This window comes from Theobroma cacao, chromosome 2 (genome assembly GCF_053813885.1).
Source record: "Theobroma cacao isolate CCN51 chromosome 2, ASM5381388v1, whole genome shotgun sequence".
NCBI lineage: Eukaryota > Viridiplantae > Streptophyta > Magnoliopsida > Malvales > Malvaceae > Theobroma > Theobroma cacao.
In genome coordinates, this window is record NC_142640.1 from 46960136 (window position 1) to 46979998 (window position 19863).

The 19863-nt window shown below is 33.0% G+C and overlaps 1 protein-coding gene across 2 annotated transcripts; it reads right to left on the reverse strand.

The window, feature by feature from the left end:
• Positions 1 to 5: 5 nt before the first annotated feature.
• On the reverse strand, positions 6 to 18007 carry SOS1 (sodium proton exchanger, putative (NHX7) (SOS1)). Of its 2 annotated transcripts, XM_088803824.1 has the most exons (24): positions 17949 to 18007; positions 17591 to 17836; positions 16432 to 16482; positions 16211 to 16302; positions 15117 to 15194; positions 14888 to 15045; positions 14601 to 14702; positions 14409 to 14526; positions 13416 to 13468; positions 13274 to 13339; positions 12926 to 12970; positions 11550 to 11605; positions 10267 to 10451; positions 9094 to 9141; positions 8886 to 8993; positions 7647 to 7860; positions 6716 to 7018; positions 4403 to 4500; positions 4113 to 4244; positions 3787 to 4005; positions 3470 to 3676; positions 2887 to 3151; positions 871 to 1190; positions 6 to 489 (listed from the first exon to the last, which is right to left on the reverse strand). In XM_088803824.1, exons 2-24 carry the CDS (start codon positions 17805 to 17807, stop codon positions 175 to 177), a joined length of 3450 nt encoding a protein of 1149 aa, XP_088659950.1. In that variant the 5' UTR covers positions 17808 to 17836; positions 17949 to 18007; the 3' UTR covers positions 6 to 174. The 2 variants fall into 2 exon arrangements, with proteins under 2 accessions (XP_088659950.1, XP_088659951.1); XM_088803825.1 differs by lacking the exons at positions 15117 to 15194; positions 16211 to 16302; positions 16432 to 16482; positions 17591 to 17836; positions 17949 to 18007 and having other exon boundaries at positions 14601 to 14697; positions 14888 to 15029.
• Between the last annotated feature and the right edge of the window lie 1856 nt (positions 18008 to 19863).

Here is a 19863-nt window from a genome sequence, read left to right on the forward strand (position 1 = left end):
AGTGGTGAGACAATTTGAATCAAGCTTTCATTCATAAGAAAACTAAAGATACTAGCTTGAGTCAGATGGCATATATCTTATTATATAACTCATAAAGACACTCAACAGGATCTATAATGATACAACAGTACAGAAAGAAATCACAACCATGATTATTGGGACATAGAAAAACCTTCAAGAAGCCTGGCGGAAAGATAGGCTGCTAGGTGAATCAATCCTTACCAGGATTTCTTCATCAGCGCCAGATTCATCACTAGAATCATCATCTACATGACCCTCTTTTGTGTGTGAATCCTTCACTTGTGGTGGGGGAATCTGTCCTGTAAACTTTCTTGCTTCAAGGTTCTTCCTTAGAGTTGCAGCCCCTTCTGATCTGACAGAGACAAGCGGATGGCCAGGATATGAAGGAACTCTTGGATATGACAGGCTGTGTGCTGGCTTAAATAGATTCATCCTTGATAAACTTCGGCTGCGCCGTCGCACATCAACCTTGTCAGTGAAACAACAAAAAGGCAGTTAGATAAAAAATCAAGGCCTATGTTAGGACTATTTTCAAGAAATGAAAGGTATGAAGAATTTCTGACACCTCCCCAAACCAAATATAAAAAGAAAGAGGTGGAGTAAAAGAAATAAAAAGATTAAAAAAAAAACAAAAAACACACAAGAAAGAGCACAAATGGATATTTTCAGCAACTAAAGTATCACTCAATGGCAGTCACTTAGCGTCAACTGAACGGACTCCATGATACTATAAACATAACCGATAAAATAAGACACAGGAAATTGACTTCTGCCTGCTGGTATACAATTCAATTTAAAGATAAGGGTGTATGTTGACTTAGGAGCAATCAATTCATCCACTTGACATACCATGCTGCCAAAGATGCTTAGCTGCATTGCTCTAGCAGACAATCTGTTTGCTTGTTGATCAGTTGCTCCATGATTTTGCACATGTTGTTTTGCATTGTAGAAATGTTCTGGCCAACTCATAAGACCTCCATGTTCTCTGCTTAAAGTTCTATGGGAATGATTGAATGAGGATGAACTTCTCTGCAGAACAGTATCAGCTTCATGCGTTGCAATATCAAAAATGATTACTCTAGCTCTTGTCTCAGCTTGATAAATTATGCTCCCTTTTGTCTCAAATTGATTCCAGGATTGCTGATGAGAAAAACTGGCTGTTGTGTCACCTGGTTTCATTAAACATCACTAGTCATACTTGATATTCTTCACCGCAAAAGGAGTATGGAATACTTAAATTTATGAAACGGCAATTAAGTTCCATTTGGCCCTATTAATTTCACAGTGGGGGTTATTAGTTGTGAATCTAATTACAATTTCCATCACTAAATCTAGTAAATGTAAAAGGTGAATTGGATGATTCAACTTAGGCCATAATTTTAAGCACAAGTCAACAGCATACTTCCATTTCTCCAGAATCAAATCTCTGTGCAGTTCATTATTTTATCAAAGAACTCAAAATGGATCTCTTAAATTTTAGAATCTGTTGTTTCCATAGCTCATTATACCAGTTTCTAATATTTTATTACAAGTTTGTTATTAATTCATCAACTGTTTTCAAAAAAAGCTGCCAAATTAACCTCAAAAAATGATAATTAATATTCTTCACAATCCTAAATATGCTCTATGGAACAACGGAGCAAAAGCCTTTGAGAACTAACTATAACTAAAGTTGGTAGGCACTAATCTTTTAAACTTCCAATGATCAGCAAAAATATTCTCTAACAATCATCCAATAACATTTTCAGCATCTTTTATATAACAATTGATTATGAGAATTAACACTTACCTAAAAATACATCAATACAAAGTGAGAGATGTCTTTCAAATTGTGACCAATACCAAATCTGTTTCTGTTTAACAAAAACTTATCCTAGTTTTATGATTTTTTGCATAGATCTTGATTGGAATTATCATGAAGTAAAGATAAACCAGTGAAATGTGTCAGCAACGGCAAGGGTCAGGCATTTAAAATATTATATTACACTTCTTCTATTGAACCTTTAACAAGTAGTTGAAGTTTCCTAGAAAAAACCAATGTTGCCATCCTCCTTTTCCCCCTTTTTAATGTGGATCATAGGTAAAGAGTAAGAAGTAAAAACTAGAATAACTGGTCTAGTGATGGTAAATGCAAGAATATGGAGACTCAGGCATTAGCTAGATAGACAAGAATATTCCTACAAGACTTAACTGAAGTATCAGTTCAAAAGTTCATGAGTGATAACAGAATTCCCAGACAAATTCTAGATAACAAAATGTTTCTTAAAGAGTTCCAAGAAGATGAATTTAGGTGCTCTTCCTGGACAACATTTGGGTTTCAAATTTTTTATAGGCATGAGTTTTATTTCTATAGGGAGTGTCTGCTTTGGCTATAGAACAGGTTGGTCTCATGGCTTACCGCTTGCTTGGAAACCAAGTAGGAATGTGGGATGAGGTTTCATTGCAAATGAGTGAAGTAGAATGGAGGAGTGCTACAGGGGAGAATTGGAACACGCCCTGAAGTGCAGAATGCTCTGGTAGGTGGAAAAGGTGGGAAGTAAAATCAGTAGGATGATAGGAAGAATGCTCTGGTAGGTGGAAAAGGTGGGAAGTAAAATCAGTAGGATGTTAGGAAGCGTGAAGTAGAAACTTGGAAGCAAGAGGCAGAGGAGAGGAATGTATAGGCCAAGGGGTGTAGTTAATGTCTCCAAGAGGAAGATGCCAGCTCAATTTTATCACCAAAGTGGGTTGAAGCATTATAAAGCTGATAGGGTCCATAAGTCATTTCAGGCCATAGCAAATAGTAACAATCATGGCTAGGAAGGAAGAGGACAGAAAGGAAAAAAAAAAGAAGAAAAGGATTGAAAGGAAAAGGATTGAAGTTACCTGATGTATCTGCATTTCGGAAACTTTGAATTCCATGTGAAGGCCAAAGAACTGCAGGTGATGTGATGAGTTCATCTTGAACATTGAAAGGTTTTATGAATCCTTCTAACAAGAAGCCAATGGATTGGTGAGGAACTTCTATCGTTTCCCCTCTAATATATATTGTCATCATTGACCTTTCTGCTATAAGAGCTCTCAAATCTTGCAGTCCCATTTTCTCAAATATTTGAGGAACCAAGAGTTTGGCAAGGACAATAGCACTTTCCTGGGAGGGGGAAGGAAAAGTACAGAGAACAGAGATTGGATTAAACCAACTACAGAAGACAGAGTTGAAGTTACAAATGACACTAATACATGAAGAAAATCTGGCATCTGGCTACCTCAGAAGAGCAAGTAGCTTGGAGAAAAAGAACTCATGTTGCCAACCCAACTAGTTTAGTTTAAGGCTTACTTGAATAGTTGAGTCAAGCAGTAATAAGTTAGGATACATATAAGGTCCCAAAGACTTTGTACCCTGACAACTTCACAGTTTTAGTCTATAATTACCAGAGTTAAATAGCCAAATTATTAGCAATAATTTTACCTGCCACAAAAAATCTTCCACTGCACGATCTGACCTTAGCAATGAAAGTATTCTGTCACTTTCAATGAAAAAACAGAGAACCACAGAATCTGTGATCATGTCACACATGTATGGCTTTCCAATTAATACTTCATACAAGCCCAACGTACTCCCATGAGTAAAGGTAGGATGCAGTGAGTGCTTGTTCCTTCTGGTTTTACTGGTCCACTGCCAAATGACCAATTCAAACTCAAGACACGTTTCCAAGAAAAAAAACTAAGTTGCATTTAAGAAGAACTAATCTCAAGCTCTGACTTGCATGTGTAAATTTTAGGCACCTTGACAACTCCATTTGATATAAGCCAAATACCCTTTGGTTTGGAGCCCTCTTTGTAAAGTGTCACACCACGTGTTTTCATTGTTTCTTTCGTAGAAGCTTCTAGTGGTTTGCGGGCAGTAGAAGGAAGGGCCCCTAATAAAGGATGGACACTTATCAGATCAGTTATTTTTGGAATCTTCACTAAGGGAGGATTCCTTAAAAGCTTCTTCAAGTCAGTCTGCGGAATGCAAAGGAAAAAATAATATCGCGTTATTAGTGTAATCACAATATCCAGGGAACAAACCAGCTTAATCATGCAATTTGACAAAGATCACCAAAAGCTACCTGGACAGCATCATGAAGATGAAGCATCTCTTTTTCCTCCAGTAACCCAACCTTCTCAAGGTTTTGTATATAATCAATCAAGTGGTTTAGTACCGAGTATGTCACTTGTCTTGTTTTAACAACACGCAAAATCTGAACATGTTTTCAGTGCAGCTTAATATGGCGATAGTAGAGACTACACAATAATATAGTCCTCCCACTAATCTCAAAATTCTCTTATTAAGAAAAACAATACGGAGATTGAGACAAGAAATGGAATGGGTAAATGCAATTGGACATGGTTGACAAACCTGAGGGAAAGTTATATGGACATCTTCCAAGAACTTTCTTGCCTCTTCGCCTTCAGCCTCACTTTCATTAATTACATCAGAAGCAATAAGACTGTCACCTAGACAGAGAAGTGAATGTATAAGAATTAAATACATTGTTTTAAGAAATTGAGTTACTCTACTGATCAAATTGAGAATATAGAAATGAAGCTGATTTGGAGAAAGATATTCTTTCATAGATATAGGTTTTTTTTCATGAACTGCTGCTTGCTTAAAACATAACACCTGTATCCCACCCTCCAAATGCCCAGCTTTCTCATAGCAATGAAAAGTATCCAAATCTAGGAAACATAAAAAACGAGAGCAAGAAAAAACAATTCAAAAACAGCAGTTGAAAGTAAAAGAACTGTGCCCCAATAGCAGACCTGTTTCCCTCTTCAAAGACACGAACAGGTGCAAGCGCATGCAAGCACACACACACAAAGAAATAGGAAATGCATTTTTACTCTCCATGCATTGAACCCCAAGGTAGTAATTTCCTTCTCACAATAATACCCAATTCAGAAACACATAGTAGCAGGGCAGGTGACCTTAAAGAGACGAGTTCTTTTTCCATATGTCCCATTTGATTATCAGAATGACCGGATAGTACAAGTAAACTGTCTTTCTTTCTATCTTTGTATAAGTTCATTGAGAAAATGTGTTCCTCATCACTAGATCCATTGATTTTTCATGGCCATTTCCCAAAGGAGGCAAAGGCAAGGCAAGCAAATCCTCATATTCCTTGAAAAACCAAACATTCACAAAAAGATTTTTTTCCTTTCGGCTTTCACTTTATTTCTCAAACATGAAATGTTTAATGAGCTGATCATTTCAGTGCAAAAAGTTTACATAGAGAAATAACTGGAGTAGGGTTGGTTAATGAAGGCTGCTAGAAAACCTAAAATATTACTTTCACCCATTGTAGTTTCCTTCCTCTGATTTTAAGTGTATTTCGATGGAAATGATTTCATGGTCCATTTTTTTCATAGCTTACCCTCATTTTTTGTCTTTCTTTCAACGAAACAGAGAGCTAAAGTTTACATCATAAATTTTGTTTCACAATTCGGCTCTGTCAAGAAGCATGTCTCACACTGTATTATATTATGCAGTCATGCTCTGTGCTTTCTCACCACCTGGTCCTTTCTCAGCACCCTGATAGGAGATCCATCTTGAATCAAAGCTTTCACCAGTTCCATTCATTAGCTTTGCTCTTCATTCCTTTTGTGCAAGTGCATATTCATTTTTAGAGATGGATCGCTATTTCCCTTACTTATTGCTAACTCATGCTGCCATAGATTCAGAAATCATTTTAATGGTATTGTCTCATTCTCTGAAGTCATGGATTTTTCATAAGGTCAGAAATAGAAACCTTAAATTTTAACATACAGGATGCAAAATATTTAGATAGCAGATATCCATGTTAAATGGTTAAGGACAGGTTTTGGGCTAAAAATTTGGGTTTCAGAATCAGAGTCAAGCACACTAAATAGTTACCATAATTTTCTCAAGCAACTTTAGAGGCATGCCAAAAATAAGAATTTATTGAACTGAAAACAGAGCTCTTGTTTGTTGGATAACCAGAGAAACATACTGGAAAATGCACTATCTCCTTATTAAGGAATCCTGATGATTGAGAGCATGTTGATTCACAATGAAAATCCTTTTGAACCTAATACTTAAGTATAATAATTTTTCATGCATCTATCCACTCTCTGTAGTCAGACAAAGTCACCAGAGTATAAGTGCTTAACAAAACCCCCATAATATGTAGTGTTTTTGAAGGAAAGTCAAAGTTGGGAAATTCCCCAAACTTAAATTTGTAACATCCTGTTACAGAACCTTACATGAGACAACTTCAGATATCACATAAATTCCCTACATTAAGATTCCAAAAACTGAACATGTAATGAATTATAAAAGAACGACAACCCTTCTAACTTTTGAATGCACCCGGTCAAATTGTAAGGACTTATACATTAAGGCTTTGCAAGGAAGTGATTTACAAAGAAAAGAAGAAAAATGTCCATTAACATCCTCAGCAAGAGATAAAAGCCACTCAAATCAGGTAGTGAAAATGCTTGTGATGTTTATATGTTGCATGCAATATGTCCTAAAGTTTGCCATAGTTTCTCAGCTAAAAAATAAAAATAATTTGAAGTTGGAAGTCTATATTTTTGAAAGTAATGCATAAGAGCACAGAGTTGAAAATTCAAGTAAACTAAATAGAGGAAAAGAACTTTGTGAGAACATTGAGAAGAAAGCCAATAGGCTATACCAAAGGAAGATTATTACCTATAAAGTCATGAAGTTGCCGCCGTGCAATTCTATGAGCTCGAAGAAATGCAGCACAAACACAGCATGCCGATTCCAGCCTTTCCACAGTGAAATATGTAACTAATTTTTGTGGGAACATGCTTGTCTGGATAAACTTGTAATAATTTGGGAAATGAACATTAGATTTTAAGCCCTTCCAATCACATAAACGTTCATCAGATGCAGCATCAATAGCTTCATCTACAGATTGCATCAAAAGATTTGCAGTACTCTGTGTGATTCTCCCTTCATCAAGCATCCCCCAGTAAGCTGACTGAACACCTGTTTGAAGAATTTTCAGCCCTAAAATTAGCTAGGAGAGTCACTTCTAAAGAGAGTAAATAGCATTCTACCGCACAACTATTAAGCAACAATTTGACTTGAATCACATTTTAATATTCAAGAGCATGCTAGCAGGGTTTGCCATTCCAGGACAAAGTTAAATGCAGTAAAAGGAGTAGCCAGTTACACCATAATTCTCAAAATAGAGTGATCAGAGAGATCCTCGGAGAAGACGCTGTGTGATCCCAGAATTTTATAAATAAAAAAGTAATTTTAGCAGGGAGTTAAGGAATAAAACTGATTGGTGAAATACATCATAAGTGAAAGCACCATTTGATACTTAGAAAACAAAGTCTTTGCACTTGCTACATTAGAACCATTACGCCAATCCATGACATCTCATCCGCAAAGAATCTATAAAAGCCTGTGTCATAAAGAAAGATGAAGATCACAGAGGAAGCTGGCAGGATTTAGGTTCTTGCTCTTTACATAGAAATCCAGCTCCCAGAGGATCAATGCATCAATGATTAAAATTGAGCAGAAATACAGGAAGCACTCTTGCACTGACAATCATTACGTGAATAATAAAAAATTGAGTAGCAAGAGGAAAAACAAGTGAGCTATTTACCATTTAAAAGCCGTATTCTGATATCCTTCAGATTTGTAGGGTCCAATGCAATATGAGGATGCACATGGTCCCCCTCCAAATTGTTTAAGCTTGCAATGTATCTCTTTACTGTAGGCCAATCAGCAGGTCCAAGTTCCTCATCATCTCCGAGGTCCTCAAAAGCCTCTAATGCCTTGTTCAACATTTCATACTTTGTGTAGTCCAATATACGCTTCTGTCATCAGTAGAAGCAAATTTAAATGCAAAATAGAAAAAAGATACTACAACCAAAGTGATGGAAAAGACAAAAAATCATCAAACACTGTTCTTCGTCTGGAACACACCCAAAAAAAGAAAAAGAAAGAAAATTCAACCTCCAATTAGAAATGCAACTAATAAATTAAGAATAAGCACCCATAATATATGTCAAGTATATAAGACACTTACATGTAGACCGCCCAAACTCAGCCCAAAAGTCTAACATGATATTAATGAGTGAATTTTATGCAAGTAAACACTATACTTTTGAATTCAGAAATTGCTGGATGCACCATTTAGGAAAAGAGCACGTTTTCCAGTTAATTTCTTTTAGCAATGATATAGGATTTTAATAATCGTTATAATTGACTACATCTCATCTAAAATTATCAAAAGATTTATCAGTTCCATTAAATAACGTTATCACCTTTGTATACCATGAGAATTCCCAACAAAGAATTTCAGCATAATATATTTTAAATGGTATTATCCCAAATCAGTTTTGAGTTTGATGTGGCCAAATGTTCAAGTTGGGCTGCTCTAACTATTGCCAATTATTTTTACATTACATGCTTCACATGGTATCAGAGGCCTAGTTTGTTTTCGTTGTTGCTTGTTGCCCCTCATTTGTTTGTCCACATGCTAGGCCTGTTTGTTTAGCTTGTTAGTATTGGGCCTACAAGTGAGTGAGATTGTTAAATAGTATTATCCCAAATCAGATAAGAATTGAGTTTGCAATAGTCATATATTCAGGTTGAACCCTCCATCCATTGCAAATTAATTTTGGGTTGGATGCTCAACAAAACAATTCTAAAAAAGATTTAGATATTCATCCAACCACTAGCCTAGAGTGCAAGATTTTCTGCCAAAAGTAGTATGTAATAAGCTCAAAACACTATCCATCAAAATCATTCAATATTAGAATATTTTAAATATAGAGCAACTAGCACACTATGTGGGGTGGAGGGACTTAAAATATTCAGGGAGGTATTGAGCAATTACCTTGGCTGCTGATAGTTTATCCATATCAAGAAAATGTAAAATGAACTGTGTAGTTGATCCATTGACAAAAAGTGTCAAGAATACAATTCCACCAGTGAAGAAAACAAACTGCAGTAAATTAAAAATATCAATGTGATTTTCCAGTTATACACCCCATGCCACTTCCAAGTATTACAATATGATCAGGATGCAAGTTGCAAAAACTTACCAGGCTTCCTGTTTCAGAACTGAGATTCAGTGAACGGTCACTGGCACGCTAAAAACAATCAAGAATTTAACAAATTAAAATTAAAATACTAACAACACATAAAAAATACTTCTACCTTAACATGATATAGCAGTCATAGCAATGCATGTAGATGATAGTGCATTTTGTTTGCTTTATACAGTAAATATTAACCTGCTTGAGAAGAATGTGCTACAAAGCTCACCTTTGGCCAGTTATATTCTTAGGAAGAAATGCTATGCTACATGAACATTGTAAAGAAACCAAAGTTTCAATACTAGATGGCATGTTGGTCCATAACAAAGTTACAATCAAATATTGTAAACGAAATGTGCAATTTATTGCCACAAAAAATTATACATTCAATACCAATTGTAAGCATGTATAATCAGCCATCAAGAAGTTTAATTCATATAAAATTGTTATTTAGGAAGAGAAAACTCAGCATATTTCATTCATAATACATCATCTATATATACAGCCTAAACATCTCTAAAATAGGAGAAGAATAACGAAAATAAAGAAAATAAAATCCCTATTATTATGATGATTCCCAATCCCTATAATTATGGTAATTTCTAATTCCTATAATTATGTTAATTAATAAAAGAATATTTACACATTTCCTATTCTAGAACACACCCCCTCAAGCTGGAGCATAGATGTTAATCATGCCCAGCTTGCTACGAATATAATCAACTCGAGGTCCATTCAACGCTTTTGTGAAGATATCTCCTAGTTGGTCTTCAGTTTTAACATATCCTGTAGAAATGAACTTCTGCTGAATCTTTTCACGAACAAAATGACAATCAATTTCAATATGCTTAGTTCGTTCATGAAACACGGGGATTGGAGGCAATATGGAGAGCAGCTTGATTATCACACCACAGCTTTGCCGGCAGATAAGACTTAAGACCAACTTCACTTAATAGCTGATACATCCATACTACCTCACAGTATGGGATTTTAATGATTCCTGGTGATTTCTACATCACTTAATTCTCTCATTCCCAATCCCTATTATTATGGTGATTTCTAATTCCTATAATTACGTTAATTAATAAAAGAATATTTACACATTTCCTATTCTATAACAAAAATATAAATATATAAACATATAAGTAAACTTGTACAACCTAATCTATGCAAACTTGCCTTAACTGATAGAGAAAGTGATAATGCAACAGCCCCTCGCAGCCCTGACCATATTAGAATGGCAGCTTCCTTTAAATCCAAACCATATCCAAAATATCGTAAAAATGGATATAATGCTCCAACAACAATGCAACGTGATATTTGCACAAAGATGTACAGAAGAATTAGATAGCCCCATGAATATCCTGAAGCAAAAACAGAGTAATGATGTTCTGTAACAGAAAAAGTGGTTTAATGGAAAGAAATAAAGAGCTTAGAACCATGAGAGTTGTGAAACTTTGTTACTTCAAGGGTGAAAATATTAAAACAAAAAACCTTGAAAAGAATGGACAAGCAATTTAAAGAGAAGATGATAAGGAGCACAGAACTGTAAGTGGTGTAAAACTTTCTTTTCTCCAATAGTTAAAATATGACTAACTAGAGAAAATACTTAAAAAGTTAGTAACCTGAAAACTTTTCCAAATACAAATATTTTATTAAAAGTGCATGAAAACAGTAATATCACTCCTTAATTTCCATATGAAGATGTATATAAAGCAGCATTTATCGAGTAACAAATATCCAAAATTTTTAATAGAATAATTTAATTTGGACATTACAAAAGACGTTCAAGGCAGGTGCAATTTTTAGCAGGAGCACACGTCCTTAAATGTCAACTTTATAGAGCTTAGTGTGCTTTCATTTTTTTTTTTTTTTTGGCTCAGCTTATTAGGCTTTCTTTTATAGGATAATATAGGAGTGATTTAGAATCATAGTTTCTTTAAACTAATAAATAAGATCCCTAAGTTTATGATTTTTTGGCTGAAAGTTAAATCTCTAAGTCGATGCATGTTTCTTCACTTCCTTAGTTTTCTATATATATTTTAGCAGGCTCTTTTTTTTTTAATCAATTGTTCTAGTATGCTTATTGCTATGAAAAGGTACTGATATTAAGTCTAATATCCAATTTTAGAAACTTGTTTTGTCCCACATGGTGATTTTTCCTCTTTTACATCTGTTAGTATTGGACCGCTATAATCATGTCTATACTAAAATCAATTAGCAATCAGTGGATGTACTGAAATGGCCATGGACAATGCGCATTTTGTACCATCCCCCGCCTCTCTCTCTCTCTCTCTCTCTGTTAGACATTTATACGCCTATTTCTTAATGCAGAAGGGTGAGAGAAACATGAAAAAGCCTTTCACACCCCCAATTAAGGCAGCAATTCATTATCGATTTCAAATTTGAAAGAAAAGAAAATAATTTTTTTCTAAATTTGACAAATCAAAAGTGAGCAATACCATGGTTCTCAAACATCTTATCATTGCCAAGAACACCTTCAGCTATAACAACTCCACTGCAAAAGCAAGAGAACAAACAATATCTTAGTTAATGTAAGATATTTTTTATCACTCAAAATGTTATAGTTCATTGAAGGAAACAAACTAATCAAGAAATCTTTTTCCCCCTTTTGAAAGCAGATAGGGGGAAAAATAAAATAAGTGCCTTGACTCCCATGTGTCTCTGATTTTGCTGCTAGTCTGATTTTAGTTTACAACTCTATTAGTTATTTCAATTGCTTTCATGATGTCAGATTTTGGACAAAAGATATATGTATTGGCCAACAAAAAAAATATATATATATATATGAAACGACAATGAGATGCCAAATTGCAAATTTCTATATGATTAAAGTACAATAAAGAACTCCTTTAAGTCTCCTTCTAGTAGATTTAGAAGATTCAATCAGTTTAACTACTCTCCAACATAAAAAGTTAAGCTTTGTAATAGGGGGAAGCTAAATGTCTTTTACATAAGTAAAATATTTATTTCCTTCAGCAGAGCAAAGACTTCTTTTTCCAATTAAAAAACTTAAGTATTAACAACAATTGAGATCTCCTCTTAAGATAAAACCCCCATTCTATATTTGAACAAACTTCACGAATTTCGGTTTAAGAGCAAAGGATGTAAGGGAACACCTTAACCACTTCTTCAAAGGCATCGCAATCAAGGAACTAGTCTGTATCATTCCTTCTTCATCTTATTGATGAGCAAAACTGACGGCTTATACTTTTTGAAACATCTTCATACAGTTTTATAAAGGTATTTTAGATGTCTTCACTCTGTTGAAAACGATCATTTAGAAAAGCTTATACTATTTCTCTCTGAAGAACACAAGCTCTTTGAAACCATTTACAATTGTTAGATGTGAGATCCATCTTCTTGGATGTGATGATTAGGACCTTTAGGCATGATGCCTCAATATTATTTCTGATATCCTTTATCTAGTCTCACCGATGGGACTTATTCTAACCTTTGTAGTACTTGACCAGCTATACTCAATTCTAAGCTTCAAAGCAACTGCATAGTAAATCAGAACTGTAAAAGATTCTTAATTAGAACTTCAACTGTTGAGTATTAAGAACCTGCATTATTTTGCTACAAATAATTGATTCAAAAATGAAACAAAGAAATAATATCGGTACCAGCTAAGAAATACAAGAAGCACATCCACACTCTACTTCGGAAAGGGCAAAATTCTAAAAAGTCCTCTTTCATACTCTTTGCATATATAAATATATATATATATATGTATATATGTATATATATATATCTATGAGTCAGAAATGAGTTAAATCACAAGATAAGGATCTTAAATGCTACAGTAAGGTCTTACCTCAGGATGAAAATTAATGTATTTGCAATATAAGCAACCATTTCCCTGAAGAAGGAAAAAAGGGAAAACGAGAATAATGAATATAAGGTAAAAGGTCCAAGAAGGTTATTCCAGAAAACATATTACATATATCTCAAAAAATCAAAGATGCATATAATTCCACTAAGACATCCCATATTACTAGTGATCAAAGTAGACACTGCACAGCATAATGTAAATGGCTTTTCTTCCTTCTTTTGTCAACAAAATAATTCAGACATATTAGAAAAAACTGCATACTCCACTTTCACCTTTGAAATCATTAATCAGACAGAAAATTACACTAAACTAGAAAGACACAAGGCATACCAAAAGTGATGCAAGGTCTGCTGACCATCACCCTTAAAGGCTGTCTTTGCAACAGCAGCATAAAACCTGTCCATAAATCAAAGTCACAAGAGATTTCTTTTTCTGAATTAGTAAAGGAATCATATAGAGCTGTTCTACTTACATTCCTAAAGTCATCACTGCCAAAACACCAGAAACATCAACACCTTCTTGAGCCTATCGCATAAAATGCATATTAATATCTTGTCCATAAAGCTCTTTCAGCATATGCTACATGCCATTACATTCGACAACTAGCATAAGAAAGATGCATCTTACTCATGAAAAATATAAGAAAATAAACTGATGGAAAAAAATTGTTGATAACAAGATTAAGCTTGGCGACAAATAGATAGTCTCCAAACTCAAATATACAAAATCATGATGCTAGATTTAGTTTGTTAATGGTTGAAACTTTAGCATGTGATAACTGAGTAAAAGATGAAAGGCTTGTTCCCATAGAATTCCCTAGAAGATGAACACAAAAAAAGGAAAAAAAGTTTCTGAACCAAAGATTTTTTTTTTCTTATTTTACTTTTTAATGGTTAATTTAGAGGATGGGGATTTAAACTTGGACCTTCTCAATGTGGGAGAGTCATGGCTACAAATTGAGTCATGCCCTCGCTAAAACTTAAGATTTGATTGTTTCTCATGACTTTTTTAACCTGATATTGTTCTCTATTATGTAAGTTGTTTCTTGCTTATATAAAAATATAAGATTGGAAGCTCAGTTGCTTAAGTAATTGCATTGAGAGCAAAATATAAAATAAATTAAAAGAACCCTCAAGAATATTATGGGATTCTTGTCTGTCACAAGCAGAGCAAAAAAGGAAAAAGTGAACAGATCAACAGAAACAAAAATACTTCAAGAGAATGGAGAGAGATAATAAGGGAAAAAAAAGGAAAAAAGGAAGCCAAACAAGTATTGAGACTCAAGATTTAGCTCTTCAATCTTGGCTGTCATTTGAAGCTCTTAATTAAGAAACCTTGAGTTATCATTAAGATTTTACAAAAGATTGCAATAATGGAATCTTGCCAATGTGTATGGGTATGTGATTGAAATGCTAATGAAAAGGAATAATAAAATTGGTGTCCAAAAGTTTCGAAAGAAACATACAGTGAAGTAAGCAATGTAGCTCACAGCAAGTGTCAACGCAATCTCTATCACAGTATCATTGAAAATAAATCCAAGCCACAATACAGATGCTATCCCAAAAGCAATACCGATGCCTACACTGAACCAAGAAGAGAGTCTTAAAACCAGAAAAACATCCATCACAGTTGTTCAAGGAAAATGAATGATACTTACGCTCCAAGTGAGACTTTGGCCAGAAATTCAATAACGGCCTGCCAATTAAAGCTCTGCCCCATGACCATTTTATAGAATAACTGATAGACCACAATTGCTGTCCTGGACACACAAATCAACCACAATTATAGAATAGCAAATATGTGAAAGACATCATGAAACAAAATGAAATATTTGATACATTTAGCAACATGTTGGCTTCACATATCTGATATATCAAATAATATGCAGAGTATTTTATACAGCATAATATCAAAAGTTCAAAGAATAAATTTCTAAATAAATACCCATCATTCATCAAGGATTCTCCTTCAATTATAGTGTTCAGTTTCTTGCTTGCACCAAGCTCCTTCAACAAAGCCACAACAGCCACAGGATCAGTAGCACTCAGAAGTCCTCCAAGCAACAGTGATGTCGTCCAATTCCACTCATATGGAAAAATGAGCTGCAGGGTAAATATAGCTAAAGTAATTACAGAATAAGAAACCATCTTTCCCAGCAAATAAGGTGGAATACCTTCAGAGCAGATCCAAGGCAAAAGGTTGAAATAAGAACTCCTGGACCAGCAAGTAGAAGCATTTGTGCCATACATCTCTGTTAACATAGAAGCCACAGTTTCCGCAAAGTCCAATAAGGTTTTAAGTCATAACCTAATGACTACCATATTGTTACACACATACACCAGCGGAGGTAAAAGGAAAAATTTTGGCAATCTTTTCCTTTTATTGAGAAAAGAACACTCAAAGGGGCGAATCCAAGTATACAGAACAAAAAAAAAAGCCTTTGAAATTAGCTACTAGCCTAAAACCATAAGTAGATCCCAAGAATCTGAAACATTCCATATACACATGCGAAGGGGGAAGAAAACTAAAGAAAGAAAGTAAATAAAGACTAACACTTTGATGGGATTGGGGGGATGAAGGTAAGTGCAAACAAGTAGAGGGTTAGTAAAACCTTCTCCTTCTCCTTCTCCTTCCTCCTTCACTTCACTCTCACCATTCCCTCTCCTTTCCTCTTCCTCCAAGTCCAAATCATAGAAAAAGGGTGATGAATGAAGCAAGAAAGTCAACAATAAAAAATTAGAGAAAAAATGCTTTGATTCGGACAAAACTGCCTAGAGGAGAGAAGAATGAGAATTCACGATTCACATTCTTCCTTTCAGAGGCTATCAATAAGCTAAGATTTTAACATTTTTACATAAGGCGCCTTTAAGCTGAGCTTGATTAGAAGGTACTGAGCATCTGACTAAAACCAATCAGCTATAGTTTGAGGGACTCAACCTGAAGACAAGGTCACTACAAATCCCAAACTGCATCTATATTGGATAACACCACTTAATGCTCCCCTGCACATGCAGGCATGATACTAGCAAACAAGAGATATGAACCTATAATTATTAGGTGGAGGACTGCACAGTATAGTTGGAGTCTGTTTGTCTGTTTGTGTATGCACTACACCAGTCAGACAAAAGAGAGGAAGAGAGGATTTTGAATGCAAGAACTCAAACGACTGGTCATTTAAGAGGCAAGCTTTTTTTCTTTTGTTTTTTTGGTTCCCCTGTGAATATGAGTAGTCTGATGCACAGATGAGCCAAAGTAGCAAATACAGACCTTTATCTGGTGCACTTCCATAGAAAATGCACTCTCAAAAAGTAAGGCGGGAAGAAAAACAGCCAATAGAAGGTCAGGATCAATACTGTTCCCTGCAAATTTGTAGTAACACCCTCAGTTTTATAGCTAATTCTTGATAAACTAGAGGTACCTTTCAGATAATAATATCCCAAGGGCCTAAATTTGTCAGAGGAAGAGGATAAAAACAAGTTGGAACTTACAAAGACGAATGCCATCACCAATTTTTCCTAATTTATGGCTTGTACCATATTCTGCACATAAGGCACCACGTTTAGAATGAGTAAATAACTTCTATGGGGAACAAAAAAAGAATGAAGGAAAAAAAAAACAAAGCATTTATTAAGAAACGGTAGAAACCATGCTGAAAGGACAGAAAACAAAGTCAAAAACTTGTAATGAGCATCCAACTTAGCATGACCAAATTTGGTCACTCACTTATTGGTCAATGAAAATGTTCAATCAAAAGTAAATATGAGATAAAAGTGGAAAGAAGTTCTCTATATACGCAAACATTACACATATTTAGAAGTTATGAAATTCAGATTGTTTCATGTGAGATTCACAACAAGGATAAGCCATAATTTCTGGAATCTTCAAAGCATGTGCCAAGTTAGTTTTTCAAAAGTAAATATGAAAATTATAATTCCAGTCAAGGAAAACATTTTTTATGGCTGTGCTATACTGGTTGACAACTGAGATCAATATTCACTTATAACTGTAAACTCACTTCCACTTAAAATATGTTCAGAATTGAATATATATATATATATATATATATATATATATATATATATATATATATATATATATATATATATTTATATTTATGTATGTATGTATGTATATAAATAATATAAGGATGTGGGGAGAATTTAACTGTTTCAGAGGCAGGGATAGAAATTAAATTAAAGAGAAAAATTAGACAGAAAGAAATGCCCAGAAGTTATTACTTTTTTTTTTTTTACAAAATTAAAGAAAACAATCTACATAAGATCTTGTGATATACCAAATTCAATTTAGATGACTCAAGTAGATAACTTATGGTGGCAAAAGGAATAGTTGAAGAAGTTAATTAGCAATATCAATAAAGCAACATATTAAATGAAACTTTTATAAAGCTGCTGAAACTCAGTTTGATTTGTAAAGCGGAAGCTTCATAATCTGGTTTGAATAAAAAAAAAAAAAACTTTTAGATGGGTAATAGAAAAAACCAGAAAAAGTCAAACCCATCAAAGTTCAACTCATAATTCTACTTCTGCTGGCTGTTAAAGTTTATTAATAATGATAAATAAGAACAAGAACAAGGAGAAGGGGAAGAAAAATGAAGTGATGGGAAGGTGTAGGGAGGAAGAAGCGAACCGAGAGAGCCAAGGCCAATGCCAATGATGAGCAAAGCAACAGTGTAAGGAACTCTGGTACCGCGGAGAAGATGTCTTGAAGCAATTCCCAACACCAACGAAATCCCAACAAAGATAACCGCATCAACTGGGTCCGATGAAGAAGAAGAAGATCTGCTGCTACTTTCTTCCAACATCCTCAATGGCAACACGTACATATTCTCCTTCACTTCCTCCATTTTTTTCAACTCTTTCAGACCATCTACCACTATGTAAGCATCATAACTATATTTATATTACCATGGTTCGATACCCAGAGAAATGAAGAAGAAGGAAGAGAACAATTTTGCCATGCTAAATAATGCTGTGTTAGTGCTTACCAAATCAAAGTTGATTAAAATAAGCAGCTCTATCTTTTCTCTTTCTCTGTTGGTTTTTTTTTTTTTAATATTTGCTGGTTTTTTCTTTTAGGAGGGAAGGGGGTTCATTATATAATAAACATATCATTAATTTAATTTAATTATATTTAAAATAAAAAATTAAATTTACCTCATTGAATTAATTAAATTTATAATAACTTAACTGTTTGAGCAATTTATAATTAACAGAATTAACTGTTTGCTTTTGTAAAGTATTTCCGTGGCTGAGCAACTTTTCATAAGGTTGGCAAGTAGTGCCATTTCTTTGAGTCACGTAGATATGTCAACAGATCGGGTACTTTATAATTTTGAGGTATCTAAATTTTAATTTTATTAAAAATTAATTATTTTAATTTTATTAATTACTTGAATAATTTAAAAATTATTATCCTAACCCTAATTTTAATATATTCTTACTATCTTAAAATTACCTTAATCCGTTTAAATACTCGATTAAATAAAAAAATTATTAAAATTTTCTTCATAGGTACCCAATTACCCAATTAACTTTTTTAATCTCATAACTTCTCTTTAGATTTATATGTTATAAGTTTATATAAATAAAAGTATATATACTATAATTAATAATTTTATGAGTTATAATTTTTACAATGTTAATACAAAATAAAAAGTAAATATATTATATTTAAAGTACATATATATATACACACACGCATACATAAAAAATATTTTAATATATAAAATAGTAATTATATTTCTTATAAATTAACACAATATATAAACTATATATATTTAAAGACATTACAAGTTAATTAATAATAATAGTTTCATGAATTAATTTAATTAATTATAAGGATTTGTTCTTAATTTTATGAAATTAAAAAAAAAATTAGGTTCTAAAACTATTCTAATCTCAAAAACTTTCTTTAAGTATATATATTATAAGATTATATAAATAATGGTATATATATTATAATTAATAATTTTATAAGTCATAATTTTTGTAATGTTAATACAAAATAAAAAGTAAATATATGTATATTAAAAGTACATATATAATAGTAATTATATTCCTTTATAATATGATATAATATTCAAATTATTTAAACATAATTAACAATATAATAATTTTTTAATTTAAATATATTAATGTCATCATATTAATAATTAGAGTAACTATACTTTTCATATATTTGTTAGGTTTTAATAAAAAAAATTGCTTGTAAAGTTAATAGAAATTGTAAATTTTTAATTGAATTATTAAAATAATAATAAAATATTTATAAATATTAATCGAATTCGGGTAATGGGTACCCAAACCCACCCGAACTCGATTCAAGTAGTGAAATCACTACCCAAATCGTACCCGAACCTTTTTATGAAGTACCCTAACTCGGTGTAATCGGGTAGGGTACCCGTTGATATCCGTAATCACACAAATCCCAAGTGACGGCTAAAGTAAGTCTAACTTTATTCAAAATCAATTAATATAATTTTGAAAAAATAATCAAAACCTCTGTAACAGATAAATAATATAAATAATTTTTAAGCTTATTCATTATATGTTAAAAACGTAGGTAATTTTTTTACTTATTTTTACATCAATTGTGTTAAAGGTTTTTCAATAACAACTTTTATCTTCATTATTATTTATTTTTTAATTAAGATTTAAAAATTTTTTGTTTTACCTTTATAAGTTTTTACGTCAATTCTTACAGTTTTATATTAAAACTTTTTAATGACAACTTTTAACAATAATTATTTTTATTTTTTTATTATTTATTTTTAAATTAAAATTTATAAATCGTTAAAAACTTTTAACTCAAAAATATAAATTTAAATGTTTATCTTTCATTAAAATTAGAATTTTATGATTTATTTTACTTATTCCGTTAACTCTCATATATTTATGTTA